Genomic DNA, 20560 nt, shown 5'->3' on the forward strand with positions numbered 1-20560 from the left:
TGGTTTTGATGTTCATAGTTAAGATGAAATGTAGCTCTGGTGCTTGATAATTTCATTAACTGTTTAACTGGAAATGTTGAAGAACTTATAAAATTCTGGAAAGAATAGCACAGTGTATTGCTGCATCCAAAATTTCAGGGTTCAGCCAAAGGCTGCCCCAAATTCCACTTTCTGTGATTGAATTGCTGCTTTTATACCGAGTGATTTTGTTGATCTTCCATATCTTATAACATTCCACGCTAATTTACAGTTTCATTTTCTTTTTAAGATCTTGCTAGTTCGTTCCCTTTGTTTATTTGCTGGACATGGCAGCTACAACAGATGCCTAGTTGCTCTTTCCATAGAACTTCTTCCTTTCAGGATTTTTATTTAGCATAACATCAGCTAAAGTATATGTTACTGTAGAAAGAACAAAGCCTATGTCTCAGTTTTAAAGATGTTGGCATGTCTTGGCTTTGGGAACCTGGCCCATGGTTGAGCCAAAATATGAAGTTATGACACAAAATTACGGGGTTCTGCAACTTATGCTTACTCCACTCCCCCTATTTTCACGATGGACGATTGAAAAATTTACTGTTTTAGATGAAAAAGAAAGCTTCAAATTAGTAAAGAAAAGTGATAGAGTTACAATTTAGACATCTTTAAGGAATTATTTCTCATTGTCTTCTAATTGCCAGTCTTTCGCTCTCACATAATCGTCTGTCTACATCTTGTTGATGCTCATCTGCATCTCTCCAATTTTTTGTGACACACAACTCGAGCGTTTTTGAGATCATCTTGCTTATATTGACTAACACTTTGATGCCTAAAGTAAAAAAGGATTCCGAAGAAAGATTATTGAAGAAGATAAGTTAACATTTTGATACCTATAATACATATTTTTTATAGCAAATATTTATCATGATAATGAATTGCGATCTCAGTAGATTGATGAATTACGAATAAAAATAACTAATGAAATAAAATATAATTAAATATTTACTGAACAGAAGTACAAATATTGATACATAGACAAAGAGGAAAACCTACCGATAGAAGCACCAGCTTGTACTAAATCTTCTATAATCACATTGATTCAGCAATTAACAAGTTTTGAAGGGCTACTTTTCCAAAGTTTACTTCTCTAATAAAGCAATATAATTTTTTTGATGTATAACATAACTGAAAGAGGTCTCAAGGAAGTGGAAAAAGTACTATAGAAAATAAATTATTATTTTATTAGATAATCAGTAATTTTCTTATGATATTTATAATGTTATAATTTAATTTTCGAACACTATACTTAAAAATTATTATATAGTAATTACGAAGGTTAAAAATGATTTTTTCTAAAAAAAATATCAAAAGTATTTTCAAATATGACTATTGAGAATAATAAAAATAAAAGATAAATAAAAAGAACATATTAATAAATTAATTTCTAAAATTTGATATTTATTATAATTTGATAATAAATATTTTTTTTAACTATAATTTCATTCTTTAAATTTTTCATTTGTTTTAAATTATAATTTCTTTTTATTTTGTGGTATAAAAAATTAAAATAGCTATATTATATTTGAAATTTTAAAAATAGTTTGAAAGAATAAATTTAATTAATTAATTAAATTAATAATAATATAAAAGTATTTTTTTATTATTAATTAATTTCATTTTTTTAAAATATCAAATATGATTTATTTATTTAGTTTTTTTTTGTGATAAAATATAAAAAAATTAATATTTATAGCTTATAAAAAATATTATTAATTAATTTTAACGAAAAATATTAGAAATCAAATTCTTACAATTACCAAAATTCAAGAATTGTCTAAAGAAAAAACACTAATTTCTAAAGGTCATTTCCCTCATTTACGAGCCGGGCCGGATAATCCGGACCGACCCGACGCGCCAACGAACGACATGCCCATTCGTAACAGATAAGGGACGAAAAAGGAGGGAGAGAACTCAGAGAAGAATCCGCTCTCTCTCGCTCTCTCTCGCTCTCTCTCGCTGTCTCTTTCCTTTTTCTCTCTCTGTTTCGATGGCATTTACACTGTCTGCTGCAACTTTTACATGTTTCTCTCAGCAGCTGCAATTCCCTTCACTTGTTCCATCGTTGAAGTCATATCCTCTTCTCTTTTCTTTCTTCTCCACTTCGTCTTCTTCTTCAACTCGAAGGAAACGCATCAAGTGTGCGGTCAGTGTTCGTGCTTCTGCGACTGCAGCTGTAGAATCCGGAAATGGCGCTGTTCTTACGGAGGAGAAGCGTGACACCTCTTCCTACGGTCGACTGTTCTTCCCATTGGCTGCTGTTGTTGGCCAGGTCTTGTATTTGTTCTCTGTGTGTGGTGTTTTGGTTGTTAATTTGACCTACTTTCTCATATGGTAGGCGGTACATGGTGGTTGAGAATGCCAACTGTTTTACAGGATGCAATTAAAACTGCTCTTCTGCTTGGGGCTATTGATCGTGAGATTGGAGGGATTGCTATCTCAGGAAGGAGAGGAACAGCTAAAACAGTAATGGCACGTGGATTACATGCAATTTTGCCTCCCATTGAAGTAGTTGTTGGTTCTATTGCAAATGCAGACCCCGCTTTCCCCGAAGAGTAAGGGGATCAAGTTACTGTGATTTATTTCCGTGCGGGCACTTGGGCGATTAGCACTTGAATTCTTTAGTTTGTTAATTCTATTGATTCTTTCGTTTTGATAAAGTTCGGAGCTGCATTTCCTTATTCTGTTGCTTTCTTTTATCATATGTGTCTTGCATTTACGTATGCTGTTGTTTGTGGGTAGAGATTTCAACATATACCAATAAGGTGAACTGGTCTTTAACCATAAATAGAAATTAGTGGAAAAATGGTTGAGAAGTTAGTCAGAAATTCATCAGAGGAACGATTGCTGATGTAAGTAATAGCTTTAGAGAGAATTATGTGATTTTTTTTGTGTCTTGAAACAGTAACTCTGCATAGTTCTGGGAACAAATTGTTTGTTGCTATGTTGTGATTGCAGAGCATTTTCAGGTTTCGGATCTTGAAGGGAAAGGGAGGGTTCAAACCAAAAACTTAGGCTGTCAATTTAATTACGGCTATGTTTGGAACAAGTGAACAATTCTTTTCAGAATTCATTTAAAAATCGTCACTTAATTCAGTTAGTAAAAATTGAAGGTTTGTTAAACGAAAATTAAAAATAATCTCTTAGGAATTTTCATGTGGAGTTGAATTCTCTATAATGTCAATTTTTATTCTTTTAGATGGCATTTTCACTATCTACTAGTTAACAAAATGTGAATTTCTAAATGACTTCTCAAAAATAGTTCATCTGTTCCAATGATGACCTAAGTGTTTACCTCTTCAGTTTATTTAGATTCTAACACAAATTTTCGTTGACGTTCAAGTATGTGGCTAGTAGCATATTATAATGAATGGAATTTGACATTGTAGCTAATAGCATATTGTAATGAATGGAACTTGACATTAGAACTCAACGGAAGAGCAGCTGTGGTGGAAGTATTAATTGTTAGTGCTTTTCAGATCTACTAGTCAAATTAAACATCTTTAATTCCATTAAAAAAATTTGTGAATTTCTAAATGACTTCTCCAAAAATAGTTCATCTGTTCCGATGATGGCCTAAGTTTTTACCTCTATAGTTTATTTAGATTTTAACACAATGTTACATTGACGCTCAAGTATGTGGCAAATTGTATATAGTAATGAATGGAATATTGACATTAGAACTGAAAGGAAGAGCAGCTGTACTGGAAGTATTAGTTCTTAGTGCTTTTCATATCTCCTAGTCGAAGTAAATGTCTTTAATTCCATTTTAAAAAAAATAACATAACCTGAGTTTTTTCTATACAATTTATTTAGTCCTTTTACCCACAATGTTTTGGTGGCACTCAAAGTATTCAAATGTGGCAACTGGTGTCTAATCATGAAAGATATATCTATGACAGATTTAATTTGAGCTGAAAGCCAGAGCAGCTGTAGTGGAAGTTTCTGATTGTGGATGATTTTTGCTGTTTCCTAATTGAGTGAAAGAACAACTTTTCTCATTCGTTTGACGGTAAAGGACTTATTCATTCAGTTTTTATTTCTAAAGGTGGGAAGATGGCTTAGCTGAGCAAGCAGAATATGACTCTGATAGTAACATTAAGACTCAGATCGTCAAATCGCCTTTCGTTCAGGTATATTTTATGAAAAAAAGGGGGCTTTGAAATTCTGTCTTCTTTTTTATTCCTAAACTATCCTTCTATGTACATGCTACAGATTCCACTTGGAGTCACAGAGGACAGACTCATTGGATCTGTTGATGTTGAGGAGTCTGTGAAAACAGGAACAACTGTTTTCCAGCCAGGGCTTTTGGCTGAAGCTCATAGGGGTGTTTTATACGTAGATGAAATCAATCTTTTAGATGAAGGCATTAGTAATTTGCTTCTTAATGTCTTGACCGAAGGGGTGAATATTGTGGAAAGAGAGGGAATCAGTTTTAAGCACCCATGCAAGCCACTTTTGATAGCTACATATAACCCAGAAGAGGGTGCTGTTCGTGAACACTTATTAGATCGTATTGCCATCAATTTGAGGTATTAATTGTATAATGATAGTACCATGAATCCTGTATCTTTAACTTTTTATTTGTATTACAACACTAATATGGCTCTCATGCAGTGCAGATCTTCCAATGACTTTTGAAGACCGTGTTGCAGCAGTTGGAATTGCAACACAGTTTCAGGAGCAAAGTAATGAAGTTTTCAGAATGGTTCAGGAAGAAACAGAGTATGCAAAGACCCAGGTGACCATACAATAGTGGCCAATTTTTGCGAGTTAGATGTTTTTGCGAACTCAGAGACAGACACACCCGTGAGCACATATATGCATGATGCATACATGCACATGTATGCTTATGTGTGTTTATGTAGTTATCCAATTTCTTCATATATGTTTATAAAATGTGGTTATTATCATTTCTTTCAATGTATATATGGGGAGCAATAAACACATAATACTAATTCATCTACTTGCTTGTTCTAAGGTGTACATTGTTAGTTTCTTTTGAATCGAAATTTATTTTCTACTGGAAAAAATAGTAGTTCATCCATTAATCCAAAAACAATGTGCAAATAGGAAGGTTCTTTGATGCTTCGATGGCCTCTGTATGATTACCAAGTTTTTTCCTTACTTTAAAATGATAAATGGTACTTGGAATGAGATTCCAGAGGCAAAGGTAGGAGGAAGTTTTTCTCCTTCATTTCCCATGCCATTTTTTGGGTCACTTGAAAAGAGAGGAAAAATTAGAGCATCTAAAAAATTCTTCTTCGCCCCTTGTTTAGAACCAGGATCATTGGCATTTTTGCCTAAAGGTCATCCTTTTTGTGTGGGAGCTAATTTTGTTTTTCTTATAGATCTTTTCTCTTTGGGAGAAATATAAATATTTTTCTACATAGTTACCATTCCCTTGGTGCCTTCTAATGTCATCGTCTTTTTCTTAAAAAGAAATGCAGAAAATGGTATCTTATGTCTTCATGCCAAATTGTGTTAGTTGATGATATTCCTGGGCTGCTGTTTGAAGCTTTTCAGTTTTTTTTAGTTGTGCTTTTGACATTTTAAGTTGATCTTTCCGGTTAAATAATGCTTGATTATTTGCATATATTCATGTGTTTTAGATTATTTTGGCAAGAGAATATCTGAAGGATGTTACGATTAGCAGGGAGCAGTTGAAGTACCTGGTGATGGAAGCTCTTCGAGGTGGTTGCCAGGTGCTAATCCTCAAAAGTTTCTCAATTTCTACTAAATGCCTGTGTATATTTTGTTTATTGGCCCTTCTGGGAAAAAAATTGATCTGATTCTACCAAGTGAAAGCTTGAGAAAAGCTCGTGATATTGTTATTGCCTCATTTTTTTTCCCTGAAAGTCTATTTTAGAAGTTGACTCTTGGTCCCTAAATTTAGCTAGAGATACAGGAGAGACTGGTCCATGCTTTCTATATAACTGCCAGATAATATTTGTAGTTTGGTTTGCCATCTAGTTCTTTGATTAGTCTTTATGGATAGGCTGTATGTATAGATGGACTATCACCTCAGTTTTCCCATGAATGGTGGTTATACCTGGACATGAGATATTGAACTTTAGAAGAAACAAAATATTTTTGGATTGAAATATGATTCATAGCTTTTTACTGAAATTTTTATAAAGCTTTGGCATTTATCATGGTAATAACTATCTCTCATGAGAGTAAAATTCCCGGAGATGGAAAGAGAGAAAAATCAGGGAGAAAAAGGGAAAAAAAGCTATAAGCACTAGAAGTTACTTAAAAATGTCGGTAGTGATAATGTTGAATAGTTCATGATTTTCGATTGATACTTGAATGAGGAACAAAGATTTTGATCAAGCTAGGAATGAGAGAGGTAAAATTATAACATCTATACAGCCCTAAATATAACTAGTATGTGAAACAGTCAAGCATGGGAAAATACTTTTTTTTGAAATAACAGTCAAGCATAAGAAAATATGAAAGCAGACGTGTTTCTATTATTTCTGATGCATTACATGAATATCTGATAAAAAGAAATAATGTTGGGCATTACTGATTACCAAGAGGATTCTTTTGGAAACATCAAGGACAAATGATTCCACTTTTTTGGGTCCACATTATTGGGACATCACCTCTGTAACCTTGATGATTTATTTTTCATTGTAGATATACTCTTAGATTTGTAAATCTTTTGTATATGGGTGACACCCCCTTGGTGCCTACTCTAATATATTTTTCTACTTTCTATCTCAAAAAAAATTACTGATTACGAAACAGCGACTTTTTCTCTTGTATCGACCACAGTTACATGCCTTGTAACTCTTTGTTATGAAATACAGGGGCATCGAGCTGAGTTGTATGCTGCCCGTGTTGCAAAATGCTTAGCTGCTTTGGAAGGACGTGAAAAGGTCAATGTCGATGACCTGAAAAAAGCTGTAAGTCTTATTCTGAAATATCATGATGCCTCTGTTCTCAAACATAGACCAGCAATTTAAGATTTGTTGCTGGAACAGGTTGTGCTGTGAAATTGCACCAGCCACTTAGGCTAGCAATTCTCTCTCCTCCCTCTCGATTTCTTTCCAGTCTCTCTTGCCTTTCTTTCCTCCTTTGCTCTGCATATTCTGAACAAATTTCCTACCTCACATGTTTCTGATGGACTGATGTGATACAATGCTTCCATTTCTGGCAACTTATTGAGGTTCCTCCCGTTTCTTATTTTTTGGATGGAACAAGTAATTAGCACAGAAGTTTACAAGTGGGTGTCACCCATAGACAAAGTGACATGTTTAACTAGGTTTAAAACAAAAGTTTACTAGGTCTAGTAACTTTCCCTTGTTTATTAGTATGACCATTTACCACAGGGTAGAGGATTGAGATTAATTCTCTTTCCAGATTAACCAGAAAATATGGTGGAGTTAATGCTATCAACTTCTTCTCCTTTATTCACCTCTTATCCTGTCCTGGGCCCAAATCTCATCAATAATTGTCTCAGCTGCTGGATTAATTCACACCCAATACTGCAAGGCTGTATCCGCAGCTTCCTTTCTGCGAGCACAACAAAATATTTTGTTGAGACACCTCATCTGTCTTGCTGTATAAGAAGCACCCATTAACAAGATATTTTATCCGTTTAGAGTTATGTGAATTTTACAGCACTTCTTCTCAAAAAAGGAGTTCTGCACCACCTTTATTCCATTGTCAAACACTGCAGAATCTGAATATGCGCATTATCAACTTGCTGTGGATGCTGGGTCTGTATTCTAATTTGCTTATGTTGGAGAGCTTATATGAAAAAAACTTTTTTGATTAACTGATCCAGGTTGAACTGGTTATTCTTCCTCGCTCAGTTGTCAATGAGAACCCACCAGAACAGCAAAACCAACAGCCTCCTCCTCCACCTCCTCCACAAAATCAGGACTCTGGGGAGGAGCAGAATGAGGAGGAAGATCAAGAGGTTGGACCAGTACTTGTCAATATTTTAGCTTGATGCACCAAATATACCGATATTTTATGTTTTCCCCACTCTGTATTGATTCTTGTTTGTCGGTTATAATGGACTAGTCTGTCAATTTTTGTAACATGATTTGAGGAATCCAGTAATCTTCCTTTGAAAGTTAAAGTACAAAATGCAGATATGAATTTCTAAAATGCGAGGCTTCTTTCAAATCAGGATGAAAACGATGAAGAAAATGAGCAACAACAAGATCAAATACCTGAAGAATTTATTTTTGATGCTGAAGGGGGTTTGGTGGATGAAAAACTCCTTTTCTTTGCACAACAAGCACAGAGACGACGAGGTAAGGCTGGAAGAGCAAAAAATGTTATATTTTCAGAGGATAGAGGCAGATACATTAAGCCCATGCTTCCGAAGGTTAGACCTCCTGCCTTCTCTCTCCCTTCCCCAACCCCTTGCATGTCATCATGGTGAACAAGATAAAAACACATGCTATATTGATAGTTATGCTTTTTCCCAAAGAAAAGGGTACCTTTTTTATTCATTGAAGCTTTTTGAATTTTATAGGACTTATTGATATTTTCTTAGAAGTGAAAAACGGACTTATTTTAGTACAATCATTTTTTCTTTTCTCACAGCATTAACATTAGCATAAAAAATTATATCCTCTATTCTCAGTGCATAAGTGAGCTTTTTTTCTCTCTTTGCTGATTAAGATGTATATATTTTTATAGGGTCCTGTAAAGCGATTAGCCGTTGATGCAACCCTTAGGGCAGCAGCACCATATCAGAAATTGCGTAAAGAGAAGAACACTCAAACAAGCAGGAAAGTTTTTGTTGAGAAAACTGACATGAGGGCCAAAAGAATGGCAAGGAAAGCAGGAGCACTGGTAGATGGATCCTTTTATTTCTTGCCTTCATCCTATAGGTGTTTTCTTAAGATCAAATTATGGATGCAAAATCCTCTTCTGTGCTGTGATGGTATCTATTTCATGTTCAGTGATGCTACATAGTCATCAAAGCTAGTTTGGTATACCTCTGTACAGAAGTTCGAGGCATGAAAGTTTTAAACCTCATTAAGCATCATTTGTCAAAAGCCAAAAAGGAAATCTAAGTATCGTATTGTCTAGTCCTACATGAGGAGGAATTTTCCTTTACAAAAATATTACATATATAGATGGAGATGTAAATTTTTAAGCAGTTGGTTTGTCGAAAATAATGTTTTTCATGTTTCCTGCTTAGGTTATATGGTTTTCCTGTCACGTGTCTGCACGCCATGTTTTCCATTTTTGAATTCTCAGTATTATTTACTAATGACAGGTGATATTTGTGGTTGATGCAAGTGGGAGCATGGCATTGAACCGTATGCAAAATGCTAAAGGCGCCGCTCTTAAATTGCTGGCTGAGAGTTATACAAGCAGAGATCAGGTATTGTTGAGAATTAGTTTGTCACTGAACTTTATAGTTATATAGAACAATGCCGAAGATAATTTGCCACAGTTTTGCTCCACTCCCTCTTCAAAAAAAGGAAGTTTTCTTTTAATTCAATAGGCAGATTGAAATATTTGAAAATAATTCATTCCTTCAAACAATTCTAAGGTTTAACAAATAAATCTCCATGTGTCTTTGTTGATTCTGACCGTGTTACAAGAAATAAAATAATGCAGTTGAATTGCTGAGCCCCAGATTCATTTATTTTATAAAACCAGGTATAATTTATTTAATGGAAAAGATTTCATCTACTACCTAATATGATTTGCTCTGATGTAAATGTTTCTGTGCTAGCCTTCTGCTATTTCCATTACCCGCTGGAGAGAGTAGTTATAAGTGTCCTGATGTCATGTTCTGTTAAGTCCTTGTCAATCTCCTTAATAAATTAGGTTCTACACCATTCTAAATCTCCGATAGTACGGCACTTTTGTGTTATTGCATAACTTATGCAAGGAAGATATAAAATAGAGAGGAAACTGCAATGGTTCCAATAAATAGTTCAAAGTGTTAGCCTGTGGTGCTCAATAAACTATATTGCATGGTGTTGAAAGCAGCAGGTCAATGGAGTTTTTTGAATTTTTAAAAATGCAAAAAGTAGAAAAATAATGATCACAAGAATGGAAAATATTCTTGAAAACTTGGAGCACATGTTAGGGAAAATTTGCTCACATGATGTCATTGGAATTATTGTGATGATTGAATCTTTAATCCATAAACTTAAACTGGTTCTTCTCCTTACATCTTTTCCGATGATTTGATAAAATTTTCAGATGACCCCCTATCAACATTGATATGAAAATATATCCTCTAATTTTCCCTGGGAATTAATTTCATCTTAGTTTATTGGTTATGTTAAGTAGGTTTCCATAATTCCATTCCGTGGAGATGCTGCTGAAGTACTTCTGCCTCCTTCCAGATCAATTGCAATGGCAAGAAAACGTCTTGAGAGGCTTCCATGCGGTGGCGGTTCTCCCCTAGCTCATGGTTTGACCACAGTATGTACACTTTCAATGGATTATGGTTAAAAATCTCACTAATACTGGAAGGCTCCAATGGTTCAGAGTTTAGCATATAAAAAACATATTCTTGTTCACCAAACAAATTATCATTCAATTCCGCAATTTGCAACCCTGGATGGTTTTCCCTTCCACTTGATGGAGAACTGCTCTATGCTTAATATTTTCCTTATACATTTTGTGAATTGTACATATTCTTTTGTTTTTTTAGCTACTTTGTCATCTAATGTATTCCTAAGATTGGTAGGGGATTGTGTTATAGAATTTTGGCACTACAATTTCCCATTTTCAATATTCCTCTTTTCTAACTAATTCTTCATTAACTTAAATCTGCTTAGGCCGTCAGAGTTGGGCTAAATGCAGAAAAGAGTGGTGATGTTGGCCGTGTAATGATTGTTGCAATTACTGATGGCAGAGCCAATATATCACTGAAAAGATCCACTGATCCTGAAGCTGTTTCTGATGCCCCTAGACCCTCGGCCCAAGAGTTGAAGGTAAGTTGAGTAATGTAATTAATTTGCTTGATGCTAACCACTCATGCAGGACGCCTCTCTAGCAACTGTCTGTGCAATCTCCTGTTGCACTCGAAGTAGTTATTCTAGTAAGTAGGCTGCAAAATCATTCCAAAATTGTGATGATGCCGCTGAAATATTTAGGCTATATATGCAACAAATCCAGAATTTTTTAAAAATCCATTCACAAAGTCAATATCTAGTTTAACTATGTGAGCATGTGAATTCCATGAACAAACTATTAACATTAACCTCATATCGAACTCTATGTAAAACTTAAACAATATGTTGTAATTTTTATAATAAACTTTGATCGAATTTAGAATATATTTTTCTAATTCTAAATGAAATTACATATGCGATTAATGATTTTCATGCCCAACTTCTAAGTTATTTCCACTGATCCACTTCTGACTTTCATGCCCAACTTCTAAATTATTTATACCAACCCAACTTCTAAATAACATTCATGCCTTGTTTTTTTTCTCTGTTTGATAAAGGATGAGATTCTTGAGGTGGCTGGGAAAATATACAAGTCAGGGATGTCGCTTCTTGTCATCGACACAGAAAACAAGTTTGTTTCAACTGGTTTTGCCAAAGAAATTGCAAGAGTTGCTCAAGGTATGTTTGCTTGAGTATCTCCATCCACTTGATAATTTGATTGAAAATCAAGTCAAAATTTCTTTCTTTATAGGTAAATATTATTACCTGCCAAACGCTTCAGATGCTGTCATCTCGGCTACAACTAAGGAGGCATTATCAGCTTTGAAAAATTCATGATTTTTAGCTTTTTTAATATATATATTTTTTTTAATTTATCAACCCAACATGGGATATTGCCCTATAATTTTGGTTGTCAAAATCTGCAAAATAACTTGAACAAGCTGTACATGTATACTGTCTGTGTTTAATCCCCTCTTGTTGTCATCTTTTTGGCTGTGAGAAAATTGTTGAGTTCCTGTTTCTTTATTGCCTAAATTTCACTTCATTTTTGTAACATTCAGTTTACTTAGATATGGTTTCTTATTCATGTAAAATAAGATGTTCTTTTTGAGATGGATAATTTACTGGTAAATATTAATTTGATGTAAATTTTAAAAAATAAATTACAGAGGATTGAATTGTTCCCAAAAAAAAAAAAATTAGTGTAATCCTCCAATTTCTACAGTTAAATTAATTCAAACTGCGATAAAAAATATTAAATTATAAGAAGTAGAATGATTACACAAAATTAAAACATGTCTTCTATGCGTCAAACAAGCGGAAATGTCTAAACTGAACAAAAATCCCATCTTGGATCATATGTGGAAAAAAAACTCGAACGAAAAGCCCAACTTGTGCGGTTCAACTTCGACCCACGTGTTCTCTTCTCATTGGTTATTTTTAGTAAGAGGGACAGATGACTGTTCCAGCGGATTTTTATTTTTCCATTCGGCTGAAATTCAATTCTCCTCTCGAACATTTGAAAAGTTGGATATCTTCCTTCCGCAGGATAAGAGTGGGAGTGAGACTGAGACCTGCTTCTTGCAATTTCAGAAACTCCATTTTCCCGCGCTTTCTCTGCTCCAAGGAACCGGTAATTGCATTATAATCTGATTATCATCATTATTTTCTCATTTATGCTCAAATATTGACAGATTATCTGGTCAGATTTTGAGTATATGTTCAAGCACAGTAGACAGTATTCGGCTCTTTACTCGTCTTCTGCTCTTGTTGCTAGGTCTCTCTCTCTTTTCTGTACACTGTCTGGTAACTTAACTTATTTTGTTTTCGATCTCGGTCACGCACTTTGTTTTAAGCCACGCGTTTTTAGATTTTTCTCCTCGTCTTCCGCAATTACCGTCTTCCATAACCCTACTCCATTGCGATCGTTGCTCGACTGCCGGGCCAACACCGTTGATCCACCAACTACCCCAGTCTTTATACTCCTGCAGATACTTAGTTGACAACAGAGTTAAAGACCATAACACCCTTGCTGGCAGGGTTAAAGATTTATTGTGTGATTTTTTTATAGCGGGTCTTGTGATTGATCCTCGATGAAATTGTCCGTCATCTTTGGCATTTATATTTGGGGACTGTTTATTATTTCAGGAAAATTTTGAACTGGAAACGCGGGGATTTGAAGTGGAAGGGTTTTTCACTCGTTTACTTTACCAAACAGACCCTTAATTAATAGTGGTGTTTTTATTGCAGATGGAGGCTTTGTATCGGAAGCTCCATAACAAATATGAACGACTCAAGGTGTCGCAGCTTCGTTTGTGTGGTTCTTTTGATTTGGTCTCTTAGGAACCGTACATAGTTGATTTTTTTCTCATCTAGTTGTGTTTTATTCATTTTCCAGAAGAAAAGATTGTCTGAGATGGATGAGATTAATAGAGATCAAGAAGTGAAATTTTTGGATTACGTGGCTGGTACATGTTTCTTGTTATCATAACTGCCAGTTTTAAATCCCCATTTAAATTCAAAATGTTTTGAGTTGTTTTATGTGGAACTGTCATTTGTTAGTCAAAGGTGAGAGAAACAAAAATTGTTATCTCAATGTCCAAATCTTTTGTGATGAGACAGATTTAGATTGTATTTCACTAGCTTCTAATAGGTGCTAGTGATTGTAACTTGATGCATCATATATGTAGCACCTATAGAGGTTGACACAATTATCAATGTGGAATTATCATGAGCATCTTATTCAAAAGCCTTTCTTTGTATTCGCTCTTTGAAGTCTGTGTTGGGGCACAAATATGAACTTCCCAAATTGTTAGGTTCTTTCAGGTTCTGTTAATTCAATTCCTTTCCTTGACATTTCTAGCTATCAAATCTAAATCCTGATAACTGATTTAGTGCTAGCTCAAAATGACTACTTTTCATCATGTACAGTTATTTAAAAACTCTACTCTGCATTACAAGTTCATGGTGGTGATTATTTTGTGATAATAGTGAAGCATTAAGGTAACCTGTTCTGATGTTAACTATATTACACCCCTGCTTGGGTTAAGTAATGGCAGATTAGGATTTTGCTTACCCTCTATATAATTCTGTTGAACTTCCGATAGCCCCTTAAGTGATATTTTTCCCTTTCAATTTTGTCGTTGCAGCTGCAGAGGAGTTGATTCAACACCTGAAAAGTGAAAATAACAAATTACAAACCCAAGTTAATGATTTGAGAACTGAAGTGGCCTCACTCAGGTATCCGTCCACAACTACTTATCTTGTTATGTGTAACTTTTTTGTGGTAAGTTCAAAATCTCCAACTATAATTCAAAGCACAAAGAGCAAATCTGATATTTGCTAATTATTTTTCCTCTAGATCTTCGAAGGACAGGGAATCTATAGAGTGCCAAAAGCTTTTACTGGAAGAGAGTCAGAAGAGTAAGAAACAATTGTTCTCTTGATAAATTTTGGTTGTCAGTCCTCAGCTAGCATACATATTCTTAAAACATTTGTATCCTTATTTTTCTTGACCTGCTTCTTGATTTTTCCCCTTCTAAATGAACATAGAAACTTCCTGATGCTTTTTGTAAGGTCTGGGAGTTGTCAGAGACAGTTGGGTGTTCCTAGGTTAAGCTAGATATCAGATGTAAAGAACTTGATCTGTCATATTCGGCTTTCCTCATTTTATTGCGTCATGGGTATTTGTTTGTCATGATAATTCTATTTGCGGACTCACTTCACATATTACTGAATCTGTAAGCTTCAATCATCTATCTTAATTTCATAGGCCCAAGCAAATTCTACCACCTTCAGCCAAATCAAGTCTGCAGTGTATCAAGAATAGCATCACTGATTAAAATGTTGCACATTCTGGTCCATTTGTCATTTAATTTCTGGTCGAGTATTTGCCTGTAGTTTCTGTGATTCAGGGGCTCAAATTTGTGGCAGATAAAGCACTTTCTGAAGAAGTTGGTAGACTCCAGAATCTGCATCAAGAGGGACTTTCTTGCATGGACAGAAGTTATGGTGTTATTCAACAGAATACTCCTGAAACTGCGTTACAAAATGTGCCCGAAAAGTTAAACAAAAGAGTGTCAAAAAAGCGTAGCAGTGAATCTGAGCACAGCAAAGAAGAAGCCTATCTTATGCCTGACTCCAAGGATCCAGATGATGTGATGGTTAGAGAAATGGCAGAAGACTTATCAAAAGGAGTTTTGTATGATGAACAGGTATCTCCTTGATCATATATTTTTTTTAACTGAAGTTTTTCCAACACACTCTGACATTCATTGTTTGGTTATCCAGCCGGAATGCTGTAAAAGAACTCTTTATGAATCAGGTAGGGCAGAGGTGCTATTCTTATACTACTCTTACTAGGGCATGATATGATTGGTTTATTTGCCATATGTTTCTGTTTTCTAGGTATTGGTCTAACTGAAAGTGGCCCTGCAGACTGTATGTTTCGAGCTCTTATCGAGTACGTGATGGGTATGAAATTTTCTATAATTACTCAAGCTGAAGGGATAAGTATTACAGCTTTGCATCAATCAAGTGGTAATTATTGTTACTTTGGTTATTTCAGCTCCTTGAGATTTGAGTATTGTCAATTATGTTTTGCTTTTCAAGTCTTAGTTGTTTTATTTCTTCTTTGCACCTCTTATCAATTATACTTCATGGTGGTTATGGAAAATTTTTATCAGGGTTGGTGACAGTTATGCAACCTAGTTATGGATAAAAGGCAAATACCCTCCAGTGGGTATATAAAATAGGCAATTCTAACAAATTGTCTAGTAGAAACACTTGGATTCGGAAATAACTATTTTACTTTTTCACCTGGTAATAGGATGATTTTTCTAGAATTTTCATGCCTGGTTACTTGGGAAGCACTATATTATTCTGACAACTGTATTCATCTTTTGTGTAACAACACTAAAATCAAGCTGTTGATTCCTGTTTAGCGGTCATAGTCTGGGTGGGTAGATTTTAGATTGTTAGGTCTCAAATTTTGAGATTTTGTTCAATTTATTTTATCAAAGTTATTAGCATGTTCAAATCTGAAATTAATATATCGGGGGTTTTGTGGTCTGGACTGAGAATCATTCTAAGTTTCTCATTGTTGCTACAACACCAAAAAATAAATTTTATTTGTCCTTGATTGTGGCCTTAACAGGTTATTCGTTCAGTCTAACTTGGATAGACAAAGCAACTAGTGATGAAAGACAGCTTCTTTACCGTGCATTATCACTTGGGACATTTGAAAGAGTAGCACCAGAGTGGATGAGAGAGGTTTTGATGTTCAGCACAAGCATGTGCCCGATCTTCTTTGAAAGGGTAGCCCGTGTAATCAAGCTGCATTGCTAATGGTACTGCTTTCTTTGCTCTTATCTAATTCTTAGATTTGTTGCTCTCTGACAAAGTGAAAATTTTTATACCACATTCCTAGACAGTTGTGAGAGTGTGCCCTTCATAGGCCCATTGTAAAGTTTGCTTGTAGTCTATAGAGATTGAGCTTTTCCCTATTTGCATATAAGATCTCATGTAAAAGAAGCACATTCCCTTACGATATGAAAGATATCTTTTGTAGGATGTAGACTGGATACAATTGCATGCACTTTAAGTTCATTTTGGCCAAACTACATGCATATACTGTGGGCTTTATTTGATTTTATAACTTCTTAATGGCAAAATTTTACTAAAAATGCATTCAATAATTTTTATCTGCCGGGAAACTTGAGGTCATTTTAGGCAATTTAATTAGCTCCTGACTTGGAGTGCTGACCAAATATGGTTGTCATTTCAATAACTAAATGTTGATACAAATCTTATTCAAATGAATTTGATCAAGGTCTTCTATTTGCTCTATAAAGAATTGGCAATTCTTAACTCCTGTTTACTTAATATATTCATGCACTAGTGCTCTCTTCTTTTTTGTAACACTTGTTTCTGCTGTGCCTCTACATGTCAAAAATTTAAATCTCTTCTCCTTATATAGTTGTGATCATTGTGAGTTCTTTTGGCGGTTTTAGCATTTCGGAAGATCATGTGGAGGTGGTAAAATTGACTCATTAGGGCCTTTGCCATTCGCCACCAAGAAAGCCATTTTCAGCCCCCAGGTTGTGTGCACTTCCAAATGGCAATGCATGAACCAAACTCCTGCAAAAAGAGTATATGTAAAGAATTGTAGAATCTAAGAACTAAGCAAACGAAAAAAAATTGAAACTTGATAGTCTGTGGAAATGTAAGACAGTTTATTTAAAGAATGGTACTAGTGTACCTGGATTATCTGCTCGGAATCTGATAGCCACCCATCCACCAGACGGTACTCCAATTGTGTTCCTCTCGACAGGATCAATGAGATTAAAATTCTTGGGATCCTTATTTGGATTGTAATTCCCGAGACCCTTACCAATGGCAAAGAAATTGAACCCGTGAAGATGGATAGGATGATTTTCTGGGGATATTATTCCTGTATCTTGTAAAACAAGCTGAACAGTAGAATTGTAAGCCAGCTTAAAAACTTTAGTTCCAGTTTTGGTTTGCAGATTTCTCGGTTGTTTGCCTGTGTAGTCAAATACATGTGCTGGCTTGCTAGGAAAATCAGTGGTGAAAACACCACTGATGTTGAAATAATGTGCTTGAAGTAAGGCTGTGGTTGGCATAACAAATGTGACATTATTCATGCTAGCCACCACCCTGCTGCCATTGCCGGCTTTGCAGGTCGGGCATGGGTTGACCCCTAAACCCACGGTGAACATAAGGTTGTGATCAATGGTTTGTGGGACTTTTGCAGGGTATTTTTTTGAATTAAGGCTGCGGAGGGAGTTTATGAAATTGTTAGCAACCTGGGTTGCATTTTGTGGTGGTGGCTTAGTGAGTGTTGTTGCCGTACTAGCAAGTGTGCCCGAATAGTGGATTGTAGCTTTCGCTGTCATGTTATCCACTGCAATTGGGGAGTCCATGAAAGGAGAGGCAGTGACCAAGTACTTACCTGTGTTTTGGTTAGTGGCAATCAGGGCATTAGTTGTTTGGCCTGGGGCAATAACGATTGTGTCTGTATTGAATGGTTTTACGTAGGTGGCATCGACTTCTACAACAGTGAGCTTGTGGCCAGCAATCTTGAAAAAGAGTTCTTCATTGAGTGCAGCGTTAATTATCCGTAGCATGTAGGTTTTGCCACTTAGGACTGGCAATGTAAATCCCCCTGCAGATGATAAACAAGTAGGGTTACCCATTTAAACTGTGTTCAAAGCAAGTCTTGTAAAAACTATCTCATACACATTTTGGCTAAATACCCTGTGAAGGACAGTTAGAGAGAGGCCCTGGATGTCCATTGATTGTGTGTGCATCCGAGACATTAGGTGCCAACCCTGACTTGAGAGCTTGATTGATTACAGCCTCTGTGTCTGACTTCCACCATTCACCTGGCATTTTAGAGTAAAAAATAAGTAAAAACTTCGGTTGGATGTAAAATTAGATAATGTTGTAAGCAATTACCTAATGTGACTACTACTTCCTTGTGAGGTTTAGGGAAGGGATAGGGCACCCCACGCTTAGGCAAGATAACAATAGCACCATGGAGTGTTGCCCTTAGCCAGAGGATATGTGCATGCCAAAGAAGGGTTCCCCTCTGGCCTGAGATGGTGAAATTGTAGAGGTAGTTTTGGCCTGGCTGGATGGGACACTGTGTTATGTATGCTGGCCCATCGGCCCACCCTGTTCTAAGTTGCCTTACTCCATGCCTGCCCAATAGTAATAAAGTCAAACAAGTAATTAGCAGTTAATACATAAGAGATCTTTTTGGTTAATGGTCAGGTTGCTATCAAAACAATGTTCGTTCACTGAAACTAAATATTTTTGCTGTTCAGTCAAAGATAAACCATTTATGCAGATACTAAAATATTCACGAGGAGAATGTCCTCTATATATTGTCCCTTAAACACCCTAAACCATTGAGAGGAAAGATAAATTTATGCTGTTAATTCTCTCACCAGTGAATAGAAACATTGTACTTGACTTGGTTGACGACATTGACAAGCACTGTGTCGTCTTCCCTTGCATATAAAGTGGGTCCTGGAAATTGTCCATTGACGGTGACGATGGACTTGGTGGAGCAGAGTTTAGTTGTGCTTTTGGTCATCACCTGCTCATAATCATTAGCAGGAAGGAATAGTTTATAATGGATCATGCGTGTAGGTATGTAAGAAATAAATGGAAGAATTCCATTAACTCATGGTCATTATATATCATTTTACTAATGTTGAAAGAAAATATCCATTTGAAATAAGTTATTTAGAGGTATGAAACCAGCTTTAGGTAAGTGGCACGTTTGTTCGGTTTATGTATTAGTTTAATCCCATCATTTGAGATGAAAAGCCTGTTTATTTGGACAACAGAAAAAGTTATTCTGACATACTTTATGAAAGAAAAATACTAACCGTGTAATGGTTTTTATAGAAGTTTTTCTACAAACTGATATGGTAGCTGATTAAATAAAAAAAATTAGTAATTTCATTGATGTAGATTATACACTTGCATTGCTATTAAAGTGATTTATTTTAATGGAAGTCTTCTACATATAGTATGTTCTGTAGATTATACACTTGCATTGCTATTTAAATGATTTATTTCAATGTAGTTTTTTGTACATAGCATTAATCTTTGCAGAATATACTTACATTAAAGGTGTAGCGACGAACTTTGCATTCGACCATAGGTGGAAAAAACAGGCAAACCATAAGCACAACAAATCTAACCCAATGCTCCATGTCTCTCTGTCTCTTTTTCCTCTAAGCTCTCTCTAGTTGCTTAGTTATTTACTTTTTAGGATTGTTCATCTACAAATCTATCCTTTTAAAGACACAGCAAGTGATGAACTGCTGTGATGTCACTTTTCTTATTAGGTGCATGTTGGTTTTCTCTTAAAAAAACAGATACATATTTATATTTATATAATACGTATATACATGTGCCACTGAGGAAAATATATTAACAGAGTTAGTGATCCCATTGTTTTCTTGCATGTTACATAAAGCTGTTCTGTTGGGGAACAATTATGATTGACAAGTGAAAGTTTGTGCAAGTTTCTTGCTGTTTGTTACAACCTTCATTCTGGTCTAGTTGGTTGAAAAATATTTATTAGGTTAAAAGATTTTATGTTAATAATCTTTAGAAATAAATATGATTTTCTTTATTAATTTCCTGTTTGTATGTTGAATTTATTGTTATGTATAAATATATATATATATATATTAACCTTGAAAACCAATTTTAATTTCCTTAACTAATTTCTTTTTTTTTCTCTGTTTGGATTATTCTTGCGGTTGAGACAGCGTAATAAGCTAACCCCATAAGAACAGTTTAAAACATAAGAATTTTACAGATATAAAACGTTGGACTAAATTGCAAGGAGAAAAATATTAGAAATTAGATTTATAATAAATATTGATTAATTTAATAATTTTTTAATAAATATTTATATTTTTTACATTGCTGGAAAAATAAAATTATAATTGAATAATCACTCAGCAGTAAAAAGGTAAAGATTGCAATTACATTACGTCATTAAGTTTGTAATAAGAATAATTTACTATAATTTTATTATTATATTTAATTAGTACTGAAGGAAACTTAAAAATACAACTGTAAGT

The 20560-nt window shown here is 34.9% G+C and overlaps 3 protein-coding genes across 13 annotated transcripts; 2 read left to right on the forward strand and 1 right to left on the reverse strand.

The window, feature by feature from the left end:
* The first annotated feature begins 1930 nt into the window (after positions 1-1930).
* On the forward strand, positions 1931-11954 carry ALB1 (ALBINA 1). 4 transcript variants are annotated; one of them, XM_022038483.2, is made up of 15 exons: positions 1932-2305; positions 2410-2588; positions 4082-4166; positions 4249-4565; positions 4651-4774; positions 5646-5738; positions 6852-6947; positions 7832-7966; positions 8183-8383; positions 8701-8856; positions 9287-9394; positions 10318-10452; positions 10812-10967; positions 11486-11606; positions 11680-11954. In XM_022038483.2, the coding sequence occupies exons 1-15, from the start codon at positions 2024-2026 to the stop codon at positions 11763-11765; spliced, it is 2274 nt and encodes a 757-aa protein (XP_021894175.1). In that variant the 5' UTR covers positions 1932-2023; the 3' UTR covers positions 11766-11954. The 4 variants fall into 4 exon arrangements, 3 of the variants coding, with proteins under 3 accessions (XP_088071150.1, XP_021894175.1, XP_088071151.1); XM_088215024.1 differs by lacking the exon at positions 7832-7966 and having other exon boundaries at positions 1931-2305; XR_015817565.1 differs by lacking the exon at positions 11680-11954 and having other exon boundaries at positions 10812-11074; positions 11486-11513.
* A 282-nt stretch (positions 11955-12236) lies between these two features.
* TTN9 (titan9) lies at positions 12237-20107 on the forward strand. Of its 8 annotated transcripts, XM_022038482.2 has the most exons (10): positions 12426-12561; positions 12636-12705; positions 13179-13226; positions 13327-13396; positions 14078-14168; positions 14290-14351; positions 14862-15142; positions 15219-15252; positions 15336-15467; positions 16084-16499. In XM_022038482.2, exons 3-10 carry the CDS (start codon positions 13179-13181, stop codon positions 16272-16274), a joined length of 909 nt encoding a protein of 302 aa, XP_021894174.2. In that variant the 5' UTR covers positions 12426-12561; positions 12636-12705; the 3' UTR covers positions 16275-16499. The 8 variants fall into 8 exon arrangements, with proteins under 8 accessions (XP_088071154.1, XP_088071155.1, XP_088071153.1 ...); XM_088215030.1 differs by lacking the exon at positions 12636-12705 and having other exon boundaries at positions 12402-12561; XM_022038481.2 differs by lacking the exon at positions 12636-12705 and having other exon boundaries at positions 13077-13226.
* On the reverse strand, positions 16601-19724 carry LOC110811873 (laccase-4-like). Its single transcript, XM_022038478.2, has 6 exons — positions 19589-19724; positions 18902-19053; positions 18408-18652; positions 18206-18334; positions 17188-18114; positions 16601-17066 (listed from the first exon to the last, which is right to left on the reverse strand). Exons 1-6 carry the CDS (start codon positions 19676-19678, stop codon positions 16936-16938), a joined length of 1674 nt encoding a protein of 557 aa, XP_021894170.1. The 5' UTR covers positions 19679-19724; the 3' UTR covers positions 16601-16935.
* Positions 20108-20560: the final 453 nt, after the last annotated feature.

The sequence above is a fragment of the Carica papaya genome, chromosome 3 (genome assembly GCF_054855325.1).
Source record: "Carica papaya isolate Zhongbai chromosome 3, ASM5485532v1, whole genome shotgun sequence".
NCBI classification, from domain to species: Eukaryota; Viridiplantae; Streptophyta; class Magnoliopsida; order Brassicales; family Caricaceae; genus Carica; species Carica papaya.